At 38.4% G+C, this 20,218-nt stretch overlaps 1 protein-coding gene across 3 annotated transcripts in view; it reads left to right on the forward strand.

Annotated features, from left to right (window-relative positions):
- TMTC1 (transmembrane O-mannosyltransferase targeting cadherins 1) overlaps nt 1–20,218 on the forward strand; it is a 294,086-nt gene that overhangs the window by 241,995 nt on the left and 31,873 nt on the right. For all 3 annotated transcript variants that reach the window (XM_033222533.1, XM_033222534.1, XM_033222535.1), the window contains one exon: nt 16,366–16,474. In XM_033222533.1, coding sequence (XP_033078424.1) covers nt 16,366–16,474 — 109 coding nt within the window. The remainder of the gene's footprint in view (nt 1–16,365; nt 16,475–20,218) is intronic.

The raw sequence follows: 20,218 nt of genomic DNA on the forward strand, positions 1-20,218 counted from the left end.
AAACCAAGGTTCAGAGGTTTTCTGTGACCTTGGCTCAGGCTATGGCACAGCCAGGATTGAATCCCTGCCCTTGAACGCCTTTTCCTGTTCACTTTCCATTACCCATGTGCCCAAATAGCTTTCCAGTCCAAACATTACATAATATTAAATTGTCTAATGGCATGCAATTGCCTTTTGGGAGAAAGGACCACCCTGCGTCTCTCTTAAAGAAACAGCAAATTTGATTTACATCACCCCGAGGTTATGTTGCTAAGTAACAGAGAGAGGTGACCCAGAAAACAGCACTTAGATAACTGAACTTTAGTTCTGCTTACCTTAATACATTTCTGAGCCATAGCAATGGGTCAAAAGCAAGAAGAGGATAAAAACACTTTAAATTTGGTTTGACTTAATATGTTTTACTATTTATTCACTTTAAGATGTATACAATATTGATTTCTCCATTGAGTTAACTTTTGAGTTATTGAGTTAACTTTTAAAAATTGTATCCTTCTTTATAATCTGGAACTTAATGCTCATTCTGAGAATCCAAGTTATCTCTTTAGATGTGAACAGTTTATATTTCATAATCCCTGAGAGGAAGCACTATCATTATTCCTGTTTGATTAATAAGGAAACTAAGATTTGGAGAAAATAAGTAACCTGCCAAAGTCCCTTAATGAGGAAATAGGAGACACAGAATGGAACCTAGATCTGCCCTGTCCCTTCTGCCCGTAACCACCACAGTCTACTGCCTCCTTGTGGCCCACCTGAAAACTGGGCTACAGCCTGCAGCAGCACTGCCCAGTAGAGATGAGAGCTATACATGTAATTTACATTTTTTTAGGTAGCCATATTTTGAAACATTTTAAAAAGTGAAATTTTTAATAATAGACTTTATTTGAACCCTAATATATTCAAATTATTATTTTAGCATGTGATTAATATTAAAACATAATTTTTAATATTTAATGTAAAAAATTGAAATTACTGAGATGGTGTGCATTCTTTCTTTTTAATGAAATCTTTGGAATGCAACGTGTGCTTTACACTTACAGCACATCTCAGGCCAGTCATATTTCAAGTGTTCAACAGCCACATGTAATTTGTGGCTACTATATTGGACAGCACAGATGTTTATTAATAACCTTGACTTTGAAAGAAGTATGAGTTTTTGTCCAGGCCAGAAGCTCTAAATAAGATGTGACTCTGTCAGAGCATCCAAGCAATCTTATAGCAACTCATTTGAATTCTTGGAATTGTATGACAGACGGCTTTAGACTCATTCATAGCAGTAGACTTCACTGAGTGTTATCCAAATATATCTGGCCCCTTTTATGACCATTTCACTGGACTTTGCAGCTACTGTGTTATGATGCTGTGCAGCACATTTACAGTGTGAGAGGTTGATAAGAAGCAGCTTTCCATGCCAGCATCTTTCTTAGTTTATGTTAATTCTTGCTGGCTTTGCTTAGAATTTAAAATGTCAAAAAAAAAGAGAGAAGAAGAAGAAAGAAAATAGGCAAGATTAGCATGAACTTTTTATGGATGAACAGAGCGGAAGTCCCTGATGGCTCAAGAGAATACAATAGAATATTTAATTTCAGGATATGGGAAAAATATTTCTGTGAATGCTCGGTTAAAATAGCTGTTGGTATTTATTACTCAAATGGGATATAAAAAGAACTTCTTGAAGAACCATGTCATACCTCCCTTATTGCCAAAACTACCTTTTGTTCACATAATAGAATATGAGTATTATGTAGGTATTACAATAAATCTTACAATCAAAACTCAGAGGAAGATGTAATAGAATGTCCAATAATTGAACTATATAGAAGATGAATTTGATAACAGCATATATTTGATTTACTTTAGTCTGATCCTTTAGAAAATTGAATATCTAAAAAATATTAGGAGACAGAAATTAGGGTAACCATTATCTTTAAGTGCTAGGGATCTATTTCCTCACACCTTTGGCACTAACCACACAACCTTTTATTTCGTAAAAAGGAAGTTGATACATTCAAGACAGTAGTTTTTCTCTACCTTTTAACTGAAGCCCCAGAGAGTAGACAATGCCAGCCACATGGATAAAGAAAACTTTTCGACACCCTTACTACCACATTAGTATATCAGCTTCAGATGGGCATTTTTTGTATCCTCTTCTTAGTGTGAAATTCTACTCCCCACTCTCCACCCCTGTGGTAGTGACCTGTTCCCTCCACCTTTACTTACCGCTAGTCTCAATCCCATTACACTTGTTCCCCTTCATCTTTGTCCAAATCATGTGTGTTTCTCTCCAGCTCTTTCTCCCTGCTCTTTTAAAGCCCAGTCCAGCATCTCATAACACCATCCCCATCACTGCCATTTCACAATTTCTTGTACCTTCTTCCATCATCCTCAGGGACTTGAGCATCAGGGCAGTGACTCTCCATTGCTCACCAAACTATGCTGTCCTCTTCAGCAAGTAGATCCATCACCCAGTTCCTGGGCTTCTGTCCCTTCAGGGTCCCCCATTTATGCTCTACCTTGGCATTTACCAACATGGCCGGGCCGCTGGCTTTTAAATGACGTAGACTTTGTCATTCTCTAGCACTTGAACTCTGAAATGTTCCTCTTTGAGCTTAACCTCTTACCTCTGTCCTCCCTTCCCTTTTCCCCACTCTCTCACTCCCACTGACACTTTAGAGGGGTCATGATTATGACCTGCCACCTCCTCGCTCGTCTCTCTGCTCAGTTGCCTTCTATTAAGACCTGAGCATCAGCGTAGCTTCCGTGACAGGTGCTATTCTCCCACTCCCTCTTTCCTGCCAGGCCTGCACTTGATCACTGTTAGAACCTCTCTTCTCTCTGATCTTTGTGTTCATAGTTTATAACCCTATCTCTAATTTATCTGATGTATTCAGTAATGCACATGATATCAACTTAGACTCTTTCATGCTTTTACCATCATTTACCTGCCTGACCAGGCCAACCCAAGTTACTTCACCACCTGTGTTTTGCTTCCTTGAGACCGGTATTTCTCAATGGTTTTTTTTTTTTTTTTTTTTTCATTATTATACTCACCTCTTTTAAGGAACCTTTTTAGATATTTTTTCTTATCTTTTTTTTCACAATTAAACACTCAAGAATAAGATGTGTTACATAGGATTGAGCTTGGAAAGACCACAAACCATTGTAATGTCTATGATTATTTTTCACCACCACCATCCCCACCCCAAGAAGCAATTTTCACTCCTGTAGAGAATGTAGGACTCTAGACTGTCATCCAATATATCAAATGATAGAGGGAAAAAAAAATACAAATCTGAGTTGAATGGGTTCCCTACATGGAGAACAAAACCATGATTAGGGGTAAGAGGTGTTGAAAATTCATTCCTTATGGTCTTTTATGATATCTCCTGTTTCCCTAATGCATGCATCCTCTGTTCCCCTCCTCAGTGCCCTGTAAACACACCCAGAAGACAACCTCATCCCTTACTCTTACTTAGAGTTTTCAGGTCATTCAAGGTGAAGTATTACAGCTTCCTTTCTTTCTATCTCAAAATTTCCTGCATGTTCACAGACTTCCGCTTATTTTGCTCTCCCATAGAAGAAAGCCTTATTAATATCTTGCCTGCTTCATGAGGCTAGTGTTTATACCTGTGTTTATGTGTTTTTTGAAAATTGAGGCATAACTAACGTGTATTAAAATGCACAAATCTTCAGTGTTCAGTACAATGAGTTTTGACAATTTTATGTGCTCTTATAATTATTCCCAAAATAACATAGACAATTTCCGCCACCCCAGAAAGACCTCTCATACTTCCTTCCAGTAAATTTCCACCTCCCCTGAGACAATCACTGTTCTGATTTTATTTTATTTTTTACGGTAAATTAGTTTGGTCTAGAACTTTATTTTAAAGCGATAACTCGGTATGTATTTATGGCATCTGGATATTTTCACTAAGCACAATTTTTTAGTCTTATCCATGTTGTTACATAATACTTTTATTGCTGAGTAGTATTATATCAAAATTAATCTTATATAATTTGTTTATCCATTTACTGTGGGTGGATAGTTGGTTCATTTACAGGTTTGGGTTATTATGAATAAAGCTGTTGTGAATATTCATTTCCCAATCTTTGTATGTTCATTTTTCTTAGGTAAATATATATTTATTTATATAAATAACATAATATATAATATAAATAACATAATATATAAGTTGTATCTTTAATTTATTAATGTATATATTATTTAAATATATCATACATATTATATATTACTTATATATAATATATAATAAACATTAATATTTATATATTATATATTAATTTTTATATAATTGATATATTTGTATATTTATATTTATTTATATGTAATATATTATTTATATTACATATTTTTATATTATTTATATGTAATATATAAATATAGGTGTAGAATTGTGGGTGTTTCTTAAATGTTTTCAGAAATTACTGTATTAGTCTGTTCTCATATTACTAATAAAAACATACCTGAGACTGAGTAATTTATGAAGAAAAAGAGGTTTAATGGATTCACAGTTTCACATGACTGGGGAGGCCTCACAATTACGGTGGAAGGTGAAGCAGAAGTAAAGATACGTCTTACATGGCGGCAGGCAAGAGAGCGTGTGCAGGGGAACTGTACTTTATAAAACCATCAGATCCCATGAGACTTATTCACTATCGGGGCAACAACATGGGGAAAACCTGCCCCCATGATCCAATTACTTCCCACCAGGTCCCTCCCACAACATGTAGGGATTATGGGAGCTGCAATTCAAGATGAGATTTGGGTGGAGACACAGCCAAACCATATCAATTGACAAACAGTTCCCCAAAATAACTGTGCCATTTTTCACTCCATCAGCAATGGGGAAAGATTCATTTGCTCCATATCCTTGTAAACATTTGGTGTTGTGTTTTAGCCATTAGTGGTCGTTAGTGTAAAATCCACATGTGTTCCTGATTCTATTTCTGCCGCATCTATTACTAATACATAGGATATCTCTTAGGTCTTCAAATTCTCCCCAGTCCACAATTTCAGCATGTCCCAGATCCCCCTAGGGAATATTTCTCAGTTGAGGCGCTCCCTCCAGTTGTTCTCCTCACTCTTTGCTTTTGATCACATTGGCAAGAAGAATGGTTAGCGCCTGGTGCTTCTGCTTCTTTCCACCTGTTCACACAGCTGTCTAGTCATGCAGCTGCTGTGCCAGCTTTTACTCCATTAGTTTCTCTGCAGTGAAGGATATGACACTGTTGATCTCCTGATTTTGAAGCTGTTTATTTCATTGCTTCTATCATAATGCATTATTTTGCTCTTCCAAATCCAACCTCTGCTCTTCTTCGACCCTTCCTATAGATTTAGGGACAGCTAAGAAATTCACTTCCATATCCATTGTGTATACACATAGAATTCAAATATCTTAGCATTCAGGGCTTTCCATAATCCTGCCACTTCCTCCTTATTCTTCACTCCTCTCCCATACTGTCCAAACCCAGACCCCAGCCAGGCTGGCCATTTGTCAATGTATCAGAAATGCTAACCTGCCAGGTTACATTTGAGAGACTGGGACTGAGGTTTTACATTGAGAACTTTCCTAGTTCATTTAATATGTGGTTTCATTTACATTTTTATCATTTTATGGGCAGTAGCTGTCCAAAATTAAGTTATCTGGGAAATAACGAAAATGTCTACATACTTACTCAGGATTTGGCAGTTATTTGTATGTAAACAGATTGCTAATGGTTAAACTATTTTTGTGAGTACCTCTCCGCTACTACAACTCCACTCATTTATACTGTGATTACTAATGAGTTGAGGTTGTGTTGTTTTAAATCCATCATGTACTTTACAAGGAATCTTCTCTCAATCTTTCCTTTTCCTTTTGTAATGACTGCAGTAAACACCGCTGAGGCCTGAAGACAGAGCTACCGAGGAAGTGCTGTGGGTGGGAGCAAGCTTTGAGGAATTCCCTGGTTTTTGTTTACATTCTCTTGAAGGAGTTGGAATGTCACTATTTTCCTTCCTTATATAAATATTTCTAACAGAGGATAAAACAGACCAGACTGCTTTGTCGAGTACAAGAGTTTTCAGTAGTCTCCCCTGTCCTGAAAATCATTTTCCCACCCCATTCTCCCTTACCATCTTTCCTGGAATCCTTTGTTATCTTGTCCCCTTGAGCTCCTGTGCTTCTTGAAAGACTTGGGATGACTCAAGATATAGGTGGAAAAGGAATAATTTTTGGAATAATTCAAGGTAAAAGAGAAATTTTTTTTAAGAGAAAGGGTCTCACTATGTTGCCCAGGCTGGAGCTCAGTGGCTATTCACAGGTGCGATCATAGCACACAACAGCTTCAAACCTCCAAACTCCTGGGCTGAAGCGATCCTCCTGCCTCAGCCTCCTGAGTAGCTGGGACTACTGTGATTCAATTAAAAGAGTAAGAGAAATGTGGATAATCATTGAAAATTTCTTTCTGCACACATTTGTCTTACTTTAGGGTACCAAGTGCCTGAACTTTTTTCCTAAAGCCCAGTAGGAGATCAACTTTACCCAAACAATTAAATTTGGCATATAGGCTGTTAGAATGATCAAAAGCCTTTTAAATCTAAAAATGCTCTGTGTAGGCCAGGAAGAGAAATAGGAAGGACAGAAAGAGGAATATGCATGTTCCACCCCTGCCTGTGGCCTGCAGGGTCTGTCCCAGGAAGCATGATGTAAGGCCCCTTCCCTTCTTGGTGACTCCCTAGTAATTCTGCCAACCTCCCTCCCATTTGTACCTTCCTCAAACAGGGCCCAGTTCCCTTAGTTTGGTGTTTTCATGCCGTGCTGCCCCACTACCACGTCCTGTGTGTTCTCCTCAAGACCAGCAGCTGGGAGAGCTTAGCGAGTTGGAGTCTCAGTCCTACTGCAAAATTTCATGTGACCTTGGGAAAAGGATTTGATCTTGCAGTGCCTCCAACTGCTCATGTATAAAGTGCAAATAATACTAGTAACTACATCTTTCATGAGTACTAAATACAATAATGCATATAAGTCCTTAACATAGGCCCTATCACCCAGTGAAGATGAAATAAGCTTTAACTATTATTCATTATCATCAGCCCAGGGACATAATTTCTCACTTTCAATTTGAAACTCAGGTCCTCGGTATAAAATGAATAATGAATCACAAGTAGATAATGCGTTTTCTACCCCTGCAGTTGAACAGCTCAGGGGAATTTAAACTTTGCTGAGACTCAGTTTCCATCGTTCTCTTTTTTTTTTTTTTTTTTGAGAGACAGAATCTTGCTCTGTCGCCCAGACTGGAGTGCAGTGGGCCAATCTCAGCTCACTGCAACCTCCACCTCCCAGGTTTTAGCAATTCTCCTGCCTCAGCCTCCTGAGTAGCTGGGACTACAGGCATGCGCCACTATACTTGGCTAATTTTTATATTTTTAGTAGAGATGGAGTTTCACCATGTTAGCCAGGCTGGTCTTGAATTCCTGACCTCAAATGATCCATCTGCCTCAGCCTCCCGAAGTGCTGGGATTACAGGCGTGAGCCGTTGTGTCCGGCTCCCATCTCTTTAAAACAAAGGATGAGAACAAGTGATCTCATAGAACTATCTAGCTGTAAGAATCTGTGGTTTTAACTATGACTACAGGTTTCTGGTCTCTTAACTGAGAAGTACAAGCAAAAGAAGACCAGAGAAGAACTTGAAAGTCCCTTTTCTCTCCAGAGGAAGTACTTACATTGTAACAGCATCCTGCCTCTGCTGAAAAAAACCCATGTGTGAGGCTTCTGGTAGAAATTTGAGCTTGGAATCTTGCTGGAGAGGAGAAAGGAACAAGTGGAGCTAGCATTTATTGCCTCCTTCTATGTGCCAGACACTCTGCTAAGCACACCACTCATGTTCTTTTATTCCACCCTTACAGGAACCTAGAGAGGATTTAATAATAAGCACATTTCTCTTTGGCCACTGGGGCTCCTAGGGAGGAAGCATCTAACACATCGTTCAGCTGGTGAGGGCAGAGCTGAGATTTAGACAGCCATAAGCCTGAGCCTAAACCCAGGGACATGCATTAAACTGCATCATCAAAGCATCCATTTAGCTATGGGGTAAATGAATCCTGACTAAATTAAGTTATTCTCAGCTGCCTTCCCTTTTAGGTCCCTACCTGGAAGCATTGTTTTTACACTTTCCCTTAATCCCTAAAGGATTTAGCATATGTTTTTGCATACACTTTGAAGTGAAGCTGGCTGGGGGCTAGTTTATCCCAGCCCACCTCCATGCACAGAACCAGCCCTACAGATGCAGAGGAAGGCACAGTGGGGCAGGTGTTGTGCTGCCTGGGTGCAGAGCAGTGACCTCATCCAGAGGACGATAGACACCAAGAGTCGTTCCAAAGGAGCAAAGGAGAGGAACTCAGGACTAACCTTTCCTCAGCACCTACTCTGTGCCATCCCCAGTGTGAGGTGTGTGTGTGAGCTGCATCTCCATTTCTGCTGCCCTGTGACTAGATAGGGTCAAAGCTTTCTATCTTACTATTTCTCAGTTTCCAGGTGGGAGTAGGGTAGGATGGGGGGTGGCAGGGCCTATTCTCTGAATGTTAACTATTAGGCCGGTGCTACTTTTGCACCACCCTATCTAATGAGTGTGACTGTGAATTGAAATTTTTTTTTTTTTTTTTTTTAGTCAGAGTTTCGATCCTGTCGCCCAGGCTGGAGTCCAGTGGTGCGATCTCAGCTCACTGCAACCTCTGCCTCCCGGGTTCAAGTAATTCAGCCTCCCGAGTAGCTGGGATTACAGGCACCTACCACCACGCCCAGCTAATATTTGTATTTTAGAAGAGACGGGGTTTCACCGTGTTGGCCAGGCTGGTCTTGAACTCCTGACCTCAGGTGATCCACCCGCCTTGGCCTCCCAAAGTGTTGGGATTACAAGTGTGAGCCACTGCGCCTGGCAAAAACATTGTTTAAAAATTCTTTACAACCACATAATATGAATCTGTGTCCTCCAGACAGTTCCATGTGGCTTCTGTGAAAAGTCAAGCAGAAAAATTAGAGCGAACCCCTAGTAAACTAGATGCTGTATTTCCATTACATTTCCCAGGTGTGCTCCGTAAACTTGAATCTAAAGGAAGCTATACAGAATATAATCTGATTTTCTTTTCTTTCTGTACAGGAAAGATAGTAGAACCACAGAAAAATGTGTGCTCTGTAGAGATCATCTCAGTCAGACATTTACCATTTGACTGTCACAATTCAGTTTCTTAGAAGAGCTAGTAAAGTCAATATGCCAAAAAAGAAAAAACAAAAAACAAAAAAACATGATCTTTTTCATTTTTGAGGAACATCAGTTTTGAATCCAACAACAACAAACACCCCGACAAAGGAATAGTAATTAAAAGGTCTGCCCAGTGTTCCAAGTTCGCACCGTGGCTAATGGGAATTTTACTGCCACCAAGAGGGTCGCCAAATCCATTTATTTCTGTTACTGGCATTTCCCCAAATGTCAATACTTTTTCAAAGCAAGCATCTGCTTTCAGTTGAAATGAATATGTCATGAGACTTTAGACAGGAATCCAAAAAGTTCTCTAAATTGACAAACTTACCCAGTCCTTAATTACTAAAAGAAAAATGTGGCAAAACCTTGTTTGCTTTTGCTACATATCTGTCAGTGACATGGAGCTATGAAAGTGAGACGATGCAAATATTTTTACTTAACACACACGGAAAACAGTCCCTACGCTGTGTAACCAAAGGGAAGAGTCCCTGTGAAACTACAAGTGTCTCATGGCAAAATTTGCACATTCTGAACACAATCTAATGTTTCTGTTATGAAATCAATGATGATGTCACTGGTCCCAGGAACACATTCTCAGGAATTTTTTAGCCTTTTGGAAGCTCCTGGGGGTAAACGAGAGAGCTGAGTTTTGCTGCAAAATACTAGAAGATTTTTATTGATGTTGTGATGGATAACACAGGAGCTAAGACTTGGGTATGCAGTCAAGGATGTTCACAATAGATCCCCTATGAGAGAGAAAACCGCCTCTTCCCATTGCAATATCCCCAGAGTTCTACTCTGCCTAACCCCATTCTGCCACATTTCCTGCTATCCAGGAGTATCTTTCATGAGGCAAATTAACCAGCCAGTGCCACCTTTCTCTTTTGGTCAGATTGTCCCAGGGAAGTCTTCTTTATTCTGTTTTTTTAGCTTTCAGCATCCTATTTTATTTAGCCTCCTATGCAGGTTCAATTGATCAGGCAAATCCTGCATGCAAAACCAGGGCAGCGTTTCTTAAAGCATGGGCTAACGTCCATGCTAAGCAGAATCACCTGAGAGGTTTAAAATCTTAATGATTCCTGGGCCCCACCCAGACGTGCTGAATCTTATCAGTCCTGGCATTCTGCATTTTACCAAACACCTGGAGAGTTTTGTGCACTAGAATTTCAGAAGTGTTGATCTAAGGGAGAAGTAAAGTCAAAATATTTTAGATCACAGAGGATTATTATCAGTCATCAGCTAGTGACACTGTTTAGCTGTTAAGGAAATTCCTGATGCTGCAGGGCAATAATATTGCCGAATTCTGTAGCAGTTTTATGCTTACCTGCACTTTTTACCTATCCAGGGATCCCTAAGTGTTCCATCAGTGCCGGTTGAACCCCCTACCGAAGCTCTGACAGTCCTTGTTGCTCTTAGTGTCTTTAGTATCACATGAGTTATTAAAAGGATTCAGAGTTTTCTTTCATGTGACTCCAAAATCAAGTGTGTCTATGCCTGATTGGACAAGATATATACTGATGTTCGATTTTATCTATTTTTCACCAATTACGGGATAGTTAACCCAGGCTTTCAATATAACTCAGAAAAATGACCCGTGGACTTGGTCAGTTCAGAGAAAAAAGTTATTTTAATATTTTTCCTCTTTGAAATTGACCTGTCAATTCAGTCTAAATGGCTAAATTACATTTAATACGATGCTATGAATTTAGATATGATGATTATTAGATTAAAAATCTATTGTGGGGCTAGGCGTAGTGGCTCACACCTGTAATCCTAGCACTTTGGGAGGCCGAGGCAGGCAGACCACAAGGTCAAGAGATCAAGACCATCCTGGCCAACATGGCGACACCCCGTCTCTACTAAAAATACAAAAGTTAACTGGGCGTGGTGGCACACACCTATAATCCCAGCTACTTGGGAGGCTGAGGCAGGAGAATCGCTCGAACCCAGGAGATGGAGATTGTAGTGAGCCGAGATTGCGCCACTGCACTCCAGTCTGGCGACAGAGCAAGATTCGGTCTCACAAAAACAAACAAATAAACAAATAAAAATCTATTGTGGTATCAGACACAAAGAAAAATTACTCTTATGTGTAACCTAAACTTTTTATGAATAGTTTAAAATGTGGAAAGGTATTATTTAGGAGAGACTGTATCAAAAACACCACATTCTCCTTGGTTTTAAAAATTAAGAAAAGAATAGAGGAGATAGGTTTCAATGGGTGATTTTTAAAACATTAAATGAGTTAATAATAAAAGCCAAAACATAAGCAGTACCTACCGTGTGCCAGAGACGCATGGGGGTCAGATAATTTGCCTAAAGAAACACAGCTAGTAAGTGTTAGATGTAGAGTCAGAAGCCAGTCCTTCTGGGTTTTGAGTCTGTGCTTTTAACTACCATGTAGTGATAAGGTGGATAGGCGGCTTAGCAGTGTGCTTGGTAAGTAACAGATTTTCAACATGTGGATGCTGTGCTTCTGATTTTCTTATGATTCTAAGTTAGGCTTGTGCTGCTTCTGCCTTCCTTAGGATCACATCTATAATACTTAAAGAACTGTGGAAACAAAAATGAAACATGGGGAATCATATTGTCACCTTTTGTCAAATTTTATTCAAATATCAGAAAACTTGTTTAAGGAGATTTACAAAGATCTAGAAATAAATAGTAAAACTATGGGGTTTTTTTGGAAAAAAAAGAAAAACTAATGCAGCAATTACTGAATTTCTACTCTGCACAAGTCACTTTTCTAGTCTCTGGAACAGGGGGAAAAAAGGTAAGATTAGTAAGATGTAGGTCCCACCTATGAAGGAACTTAAGACCCAGTGGTCACAGAGGAATTGTATAACATTTCAGTGAGTGAATGCAGAAATGCCAAGTGTGGCCTCAATGGAACAGTCTAGATTTGAAGTTCTAAATTAGAGTCCAGGTGTTATTGAAGCTGTGTGAATGGGGAAAAATCACTTGAGCTCTCTAAACCTTAGTTTTTTATTAATTTGGGGTGATGGTGGTTGGTATTTTTGTCTAAATCTTTGAAAGGGAGCTAATTATGCCAAATTTATAATGCTTCATGAGAATTAGAGTAAATTACTTAGCATGGTCCTTGGCAGAGACTAAATGTTCAGGAAACAACTATTGCAAAACATGCAGCTTAAAAAACTTGTCTGCATGGCACATTCACTGTTAGATGGAACTGGACCCCCCTCCCAAGAGGCAGCAATAGGGTTTCCCGCATGTACTTCACTAGGATCTTGGAGAAGAAAAATACAGAGGTCAGAATGGGGCTTCTAGGTAGCAATTTCCTACCGTATTTTTCCTATGATGATAGAAAAAAAAAAAAAGCTGAAATATCAGAAAGGTCATATATATGTATACATATGTTCTTAGTTTTGTTATGTGTTTTTAGGGCCTTTGAGCTGGGCAAGTCAGGGAAGGTGTCACTGGGAACCAGAGTTGAATAGGAAGGCGGGAAAAACCATTTGTGAAGTGGTGCGGCAAGAACACCAGGCTGAGAGACAGAAGACCTAGGGCTAGTCCCTTCTTTTTGCTTAGGAGCAGGGCAAATCACAAAAGCTCTCTGAATCTCAGTCTCTACCACTGTAAATTGAGGTTGGATTCTATCCATAATTCTCAAATCTGGGTATTGTCATATTCATGTGGAGGGCATCCTTTTAAGAGGCCAAGCCTCAGAGCACTAAAGTCTTTTTTAAAGCATACCCAGTGATTTTAAGGTGCAGTGAAGATTATCAATGGAGTAGGTCATTGTTAGTTACTGCAGAATGGATGCCAAAGGCAACCCAGTTTCACTGGAGTGGTGGGTACCTGGGTATGTTTGGAATGTTGGTCAGAACCATATTGTAGAGGGTTTTAGTCTAAGAGTCTATCTGTAGGTAGTTGGACATTAATAAAGAATTTTATATATGGCAATGTGCTGAAAGCAGTGGTCTAGAAAAAGTTCTTTCAGTTGTCTGCACATAATAAAAGGAGAAGAATGAGAGAACTAAAAGCAGATGTGTCCATTAGCAAGCAAAACTGAGTAAGGTGCTGAGTAAGTCTGCAAGAATCCAATAGTATTGTAGGACTGATTTTTAATATGGGATAATTATCAGAGAAACATGTGCTATAATACAGATATGAAAAAGGGATGCTACTAACATCAGAAACAGTTTGAAATGAAGTTTCAATCTCACATAGTAATCACATTACTATATAACCAAGGAAGGTTTTATTTAGATGAATTATCTTCTCTAAGTTATTATGTCAAAGCCACACCTATTCCATAAACGGGTGAGCAAGAGAGACTATAGAAGAAATATTCTCTTCATTCCTCTCCCTTTTAGAAACAAAAACAAATCACCACTTATCAACTTATTGGGCTTTCTTTAAAAAGAATTTCAAAATATCTCTCAAGGTGGCATGTAATGTCTGTTAGCCTGACCCGTTGGTGCTTAACAACACTCAGTGGCTCCCGGGCAAAAGGAGAATCATCCAGGAGTACACAGCCAAAAAGAAATGTCCTCTCTGCCAGAGTCTTTGCGTCTTGTAATACTCATATACTAAATTAATTACATGATGAAGTGTTTTTTTTTAAAGTCTGTTGGTCTCTCACAGGATTTTTAGAGAATGATGTTTTTTATCAAGAATCTGGGTTCTTGGTGAATAACTTTGATGATAATCTTTCCATTGTGTCACATGAATGCTCATGGACAACCTTAAGCATTTAGGTTCATAGACTGTATTGAGTGGTCGTCTTGCTGAGTTCATATGTAAAAGGTCTAAGTTTTCGTTCTAACTGATGTGAGCCATGACAAATGAAAACCATTAAATCATTGCTATGAAGATAATTGAGTTTTCTTTTTTTTCTCTGCTGATTTGAAGAATATCTAAGCTAAATTATGTCCCAAGGGACTTAATTTTCAGCCTTAGTTTTCAAAGTCCATATCTTCCTTTGGACTTTGAGAGGATTTCCAAATTAATGTTATTAAAGATTCATGCATTTTTAGAGGAAGCGTTCTGCTAACCATAAAATAATAGACAAATTAGTGGGATACAAAAATACATTTCATTTAAAAAACATGTGCCAATGGAAGAATTACATGAAGGTATATTTAGAATAGAAACTTGAGTGTATGTAGTGGACTTCCATGGAGTCTTACGGGTACTCTTTAAATGTTTGTCCATGAAATGAGTGGATCAATAATAAAGCACTAAGAGAGCTGTAATACAAATTAATTATGACCATGCAACTTGAAAGCCATCCCAAGGACAGTCCACTTAAGGACACGGGTGTTATACCTGTTCTCAAGGAGGGGACTTTGCAGAACGAGAGCCCATTAGGAGTTAGATAGACCCTAATAAGGAGAGGATAGTATGGACCACCACCACTCAAGAAACAGCTAAGTGCTTGACATATAATCAATAATGATAAATATTTGCTTCACTGCGTTGTTAAATCCAAGGTCTATGTTGGAAGCATGGCGGTTTTTTTCCCCAAGGTCTATGATAGGAAACTCCCTGCTAGTTGAAATTGCCTTATGTAACAAGCTGCTTCTAACACTTAAGAACTCAAACTTATGGAGTGAATATTAGTTTTTCCTCTATGTAACTTCATCCTCAGAAACTGGAGCTGTACGGGTGGGGCATAGGGGATGGAGGGGATTGTATCAGGAGCTACTGTCGGCTGCCTTTGATACCTCATGGGACAGTTCTGCTGAAATCGCAGCGTGCATACAGATCACCTGGGAATCTTTTGAAACTGTAGGATCAGATTCAGTAGGTCTGAATGGGGCCTGAGATATTCTGCATTTCTCACAGGCTCCCAGGTGATGTTGTTGAAACTGGTCTATGAATCATACTTTGAGCAGAAAGGTCATTAGGGGTGGATTTCTAAGAAGTTAGAATCAGCAGATATGGTATGATGGAAGAGCACTCAGGAGACTGATTATATAAACATAGATGAGTCACTTGACTTCCCTGAATTGAAAATTTCTCATTAGAAAAATGAATATAATAATAGAACCATAATACTTACCATATGTGATTGTTGTGAGAAATACATTAATAATGTTATGTGAAAAGATATGAGGGTATATGGCACATAGTCACTGCTAAATCAATGCACAGTAAAAACATAAGCACACAACTCTATATTGGTAACTGTTAAAGAGGAGAGGACCTTTAGGCTGTGTCCTTGCTATAGTGCAAAGGATTCTCTTCTTCATTGCACAGTCACGATGTCTAGCACTTAACGAGAGACCAGTGTCTGTGGAACTGTATTAACAGCAAACTTGATCACTTCGAATACTGTACATTTTTGACCCCAAAGACGTTGATATCAGCATAATGACCCAATGTCTCCTCATTGGATTTAACAGGAAAGAGAACTTTTACCCAAGAAAATGGTGATGACTTTTGGGCCTTGAATCCTCTTTAAAAGGAAGTGTCATCACTGGGAGAAGAAGTCTGAATTAGCCTCAATTTTCAGTAAAAATATGATGATGAAATGTCTCATTATTCTTTACCAGCCGATGGTCACAGTAGTCTCTAATTTCATAAATTATTTATGGGATCTTTTTTCTCTTAGATATAAAACCAAAGTTTAACGTTGGCAGTTTGGCCTGGTTTGTTACTGGAAGGTATAGCCACCCTTAGGAGCTCAGCCTGCAGTGGTGTGACCAGTACTACAGGGACCCACATATCTTCACATCATTGTAAATTGGCTCTCATGCCACCCAGACAATGTGCCCCACATTGTTCCTCTGAAGATCAAAGTTTCTCATTAACAAACCTGAAAAATATTGACTATAACTCTCGAAGAGTACACAGCAGGAAATAGAAGGTAGAAAAAAGTGGATAACCTGAAGCGTAATTTACATCTTTACATCTCTTTCCATGGAGAATTCAGAGACAGAAAGAAACTGTTAACACCTTGAGATGATGTAGTTTAATTCATTTGCAGTAAAATCCAGAGTGAATCAGCTAAACTTTGCTGAAAGAAATGAGATTTTTAGAGTCTAATCAATCTAGAGATTGAAACAAAGTGTTATTTAGAGATTGAAACAAAGTGTTATTAAAAGATGTTCTCCCCCACCCCTTCGTTATTTTCTATAGGTCCCAGGAGAAAAAGGAAGAAGCTATCACCTTACTGAAGGATTCCATTAAATATGGTCCAGAGTTTGCAGACGCATATTCAAGCTTAGCTTCGTTATTGGCTGAGCAGGTAATTGTTTCACACAGTAGTTTTCTTCAATGTTATTGTTACATGTATAAATTAATGTTACACAGATTTTTACACTAATGATTTCATTTGTAAACCCATATTGGACAGTTTCTCTACGTCAGTTTCTTTTGGACAGAAATTACAAGCCTAATTTTCTACTCTCTGTGTAGTGTCGGTGGCCGTTACACAAAGATAGTCCATTATTTGCCATTGATATATTCTCTATCACTTTGGTACAGAATCTATCAAGAAAAATACGTGATATTTGCTGTTTTTATTACTACTTACTTGTAATAATTTTCTGAGGAATTGCTAGTGCTCTAAGATCTCTGAGCTCAGTATGGAGCCATTTGATAATCCTACAAATTCTGTTTTAACATCAGTTAGAATATTATAGAGACTCGTGAGACAGGCTCCTAAGAGAACACTTTTTATGGCATAAAACAGATGTGTTTTAATCCCCTCCTTCTTTTCAGTCGTGTCTGAATGATTTGATACCAGTTTTCAGAGTCTTAGATGCATAACCCCTGCTATGGAGAAACAGATATAAATTGTCTTCTCTATAAATTGATGATACAGTTTTGTTGACACACATGGTGCCCTTGATAGACGGTAGATTCTGCTACCATAAAATTGCCAGATTATCTTTAAAACTCAAACTCAACATCTCTGCAACATGCCCAGCAGCATTCAATTGGCTTAAGGGTAATAAGTGATTTGCTACTATATGTCAGTTTTGTAGGGAGCAATTTGCATCAAAAAGTTTTGGAGTCTCCAGCAAGAAGCAAAATTAGGACATTCTATGAATATTTAAGTGACAGAGAATATAAACCTAGTTTTTTTGGTCTTTCTCCCTGTAGGATAGGTGGGCTTTAGATTAAAAACCTCTGTCTGTGTTGGATGATTTTAATGCATGCTTTAGTACATTGTGTGAGCTAAAATGGTCATGGATGTGGTCTGTGCTGTACACTGGCAGTTCTTAGCTGCCCTTGGCTTGTGTTGAAACAGACACAGGGACTGGCTGCATCAATATTACTTTGTCTCACCTCAGCCCAGCCGCTTCCTTTTCATGAGCCCCTCCCCCTGCCTCTGACTGGCTGCTTGCTTTGTGTGTCATGCTGGTTTCTGACTAAATGTTACTATATCAGAGAGGTCTTCTGAGATGACCCTTTGTAAATAGCAACCTTCCCCTGCCCATGATGTTCTCTACCACCGTGTCCTGCCTTACTTTCCCTATAGTATTTATCACTAAGCTCATTTTTAAAATGATCAAGACGTTTAATGATGTTGAACTTTATTTTAGTTCCTTCTGTAGTGTCTTTGCATTCAGCCTATTAACAAATTTTGTAGCAGTTGGAAGTTTAATGTATACTTTTATGTGTAAGAAGTATCAGATGACTTATTTAAAATCGAGTACTTGATAAATTTAATCTTTTGTGAACTGCAATGGCAAATTGCTATCAAGTTATTGCATTTTGCATAGTTGAAGTTGTGAACAATTAAGAAAAACAAATGATGACTAGGATCATTATCTTTTCTTACATACAAAGGTTCCATCTTGTAGCACTTTCCTATTCTACATGTGAATGTAAAATGCTGTGAGATCTAAGAATGTAACTGAAAGATTGAAGAGTTCTCTTTTCTGCCCCTTTGGGCAATTGATTTGAGCATGAACACGATGGAGCAGCTGTTGGGCATAACTCAGGACTGCCTTCCCCTCTGACTTTCAATATCCTATCTTTAAGTTTTGAACTATTTAGTCACAAAAGAGTGCATCAGATGTGCAAGCAAGGCACAAACTGTTAGAGAAAAACCCACCTAGCTTAACATTTTTTTAGTAGCAGATGAATTCATTTCTTGGTTGCACAACTTTATTTAACAGCATCCTGGCATTTCAAACACTCGGAGTGTATGAAATCAGTATTGACAAACCTTGGTCAATGTGTAACCTACAGTGAAGCCATCCCCTTAGTCAAGCGACCTGTCCTTCATTGCCACCATCTGTCCCCATGCACGGCCCACATGGATTGTGGCTGCGGGTCAGTCTCATGCCAAAAAGCTCTTTCCTACACTCAGCTGAAATCACCCATTTTGCATGCAGTTTTTCAGAAGCTGGATGAAAGGATTCATTCTGTATTTACATCAGCCCGACATTCTGTATTGATGTCAGCCTGACATTTCTGATTTTCTAGGACTTTTTAGTTTTCTTCCTGCGGTACAGTGTATTGACTACCGTTTCCAGCTCTTTCAGTTGGCAAACTTGATAACAGTTTTAGTGAAATAACTAGTTTATGTCTTTGATTTAAAAAATGTTGTGAAGATCGGTAGCAGTTAAGAAGCCCTGCAGCATATCTACAGAACCTTCTTTCCAGGTTGACCTTTATCTTATGCCAGACTCTCTGGGTAAAGTTATTCAAGCATTTGTTAATTTGTTGAATTATATTATCATCTAGCTCACCTCTCTCAGTCTTGTCTACAGGGATGTTTTGAGATGCATTTTCAGACACCTGTCAAAATCCTCCCCCTGATGTAAGACTGTGAATCTATAATATCAAAAAAGGAAACCAGGCTTATTTGGTATGCCTTGCTCTTATTATAAGCATGCTGCTGTCTGTTAACATCATTTCCCATCCTCAGTGCCAATAAAACCGTGAATGTAGGATTTGTCGACAACTAATATATTGTTCCTTACTCCGTTGTAACCTGAAGGGAGAAATTTAATCTGTTTGCGCAAAGTAGGGGATTTAACAAATTTGAAAAATAGATTAATGAGTTGAAAAGACATTATATGGTAGAATATATTAAGGCCATAATGGAGCCCAAGTTTTAAATGGATAGATAATAGGAAGTAAAGGTAAATATCAGAGGAGAGCGTTCTAAAACATCTGAGGAAGAAAATCTTGTGGAAAACACATGGTATATTTTCGAAGAGGCTTTTATATGCATTCTGGTGTGAGTAGTTGAGAGCCTTGCTTGCAGAAGAAAGTGAGGGAATGGAAAGACTATCGTGGAAAAAGATTTTTATGGTATATAGGGACTGTCAGCATGTAAAGGTTGAAAGGAAAAGAAAAATAGAAACTTAAGAACTCCAGGTCAGAACACCTAAGAAACTGAGAAGATTTATGACCACTGATAGACATGGATAAGCCAGACAGAAGCAAGATTTTAGGAAAGAAATAAGATGAATGTCAACATTGTTTCCAGTTAAATAAGTAATATAAATATATAAAGGAAAGTGTGAACACTCAGAGAAAATTGCGTACATCCTTTATTCATAATGTAATACCTGGAGACAACAAATATTATCATTCTTTAATATTATGCATGTCTTTTAAATATATTTATGTGTTTCCATACTAATATTCATACACTGTTTGTATCCTGTTCTTTTCATTTGCCATTAAATTGTACATACTGTTATATGTGTTTTCATGGTGCTGAATGACCTTCATAAATCCCACTTAAATGGCTGCTTACTGATTTATCAAACTGATTCACTGTAATATACGGCAAATAATATTTCAAATGTTGGGATATTTGGATTCCTTTTTATTTTCTTTTGTGGCATTGAACTTTTTCTTTCTTAGGGCTTTTTTAAAACAATGTTTTAAATCATTTCATAATGATAAATTCCAGAAGAATTTCCTTATCAAAGAATATATTTCATGAGTCTTGAGACATGTTACCAAATTGCTTTCCAAAAGGGCAGTTCCAATTTACTCTGCCACCAGCAGTGTACAACCT

Source organism: Trachypithecus francoisi, unplaced genomic scaffold (genome assembly GCF_009764315.1).
Source record: "Trachypithecus francoisi isolate TF-2019V2 unplaced genomic scaffold, Tfra_2.0 Lachesis_group11, whole genome shotgun sequence".
NCBI lineage: Eukaryota > Metazoa > Chordata > Mammalia > Primates > Cercopithecidae > Trachypithecus > Trachypithecus francoisi.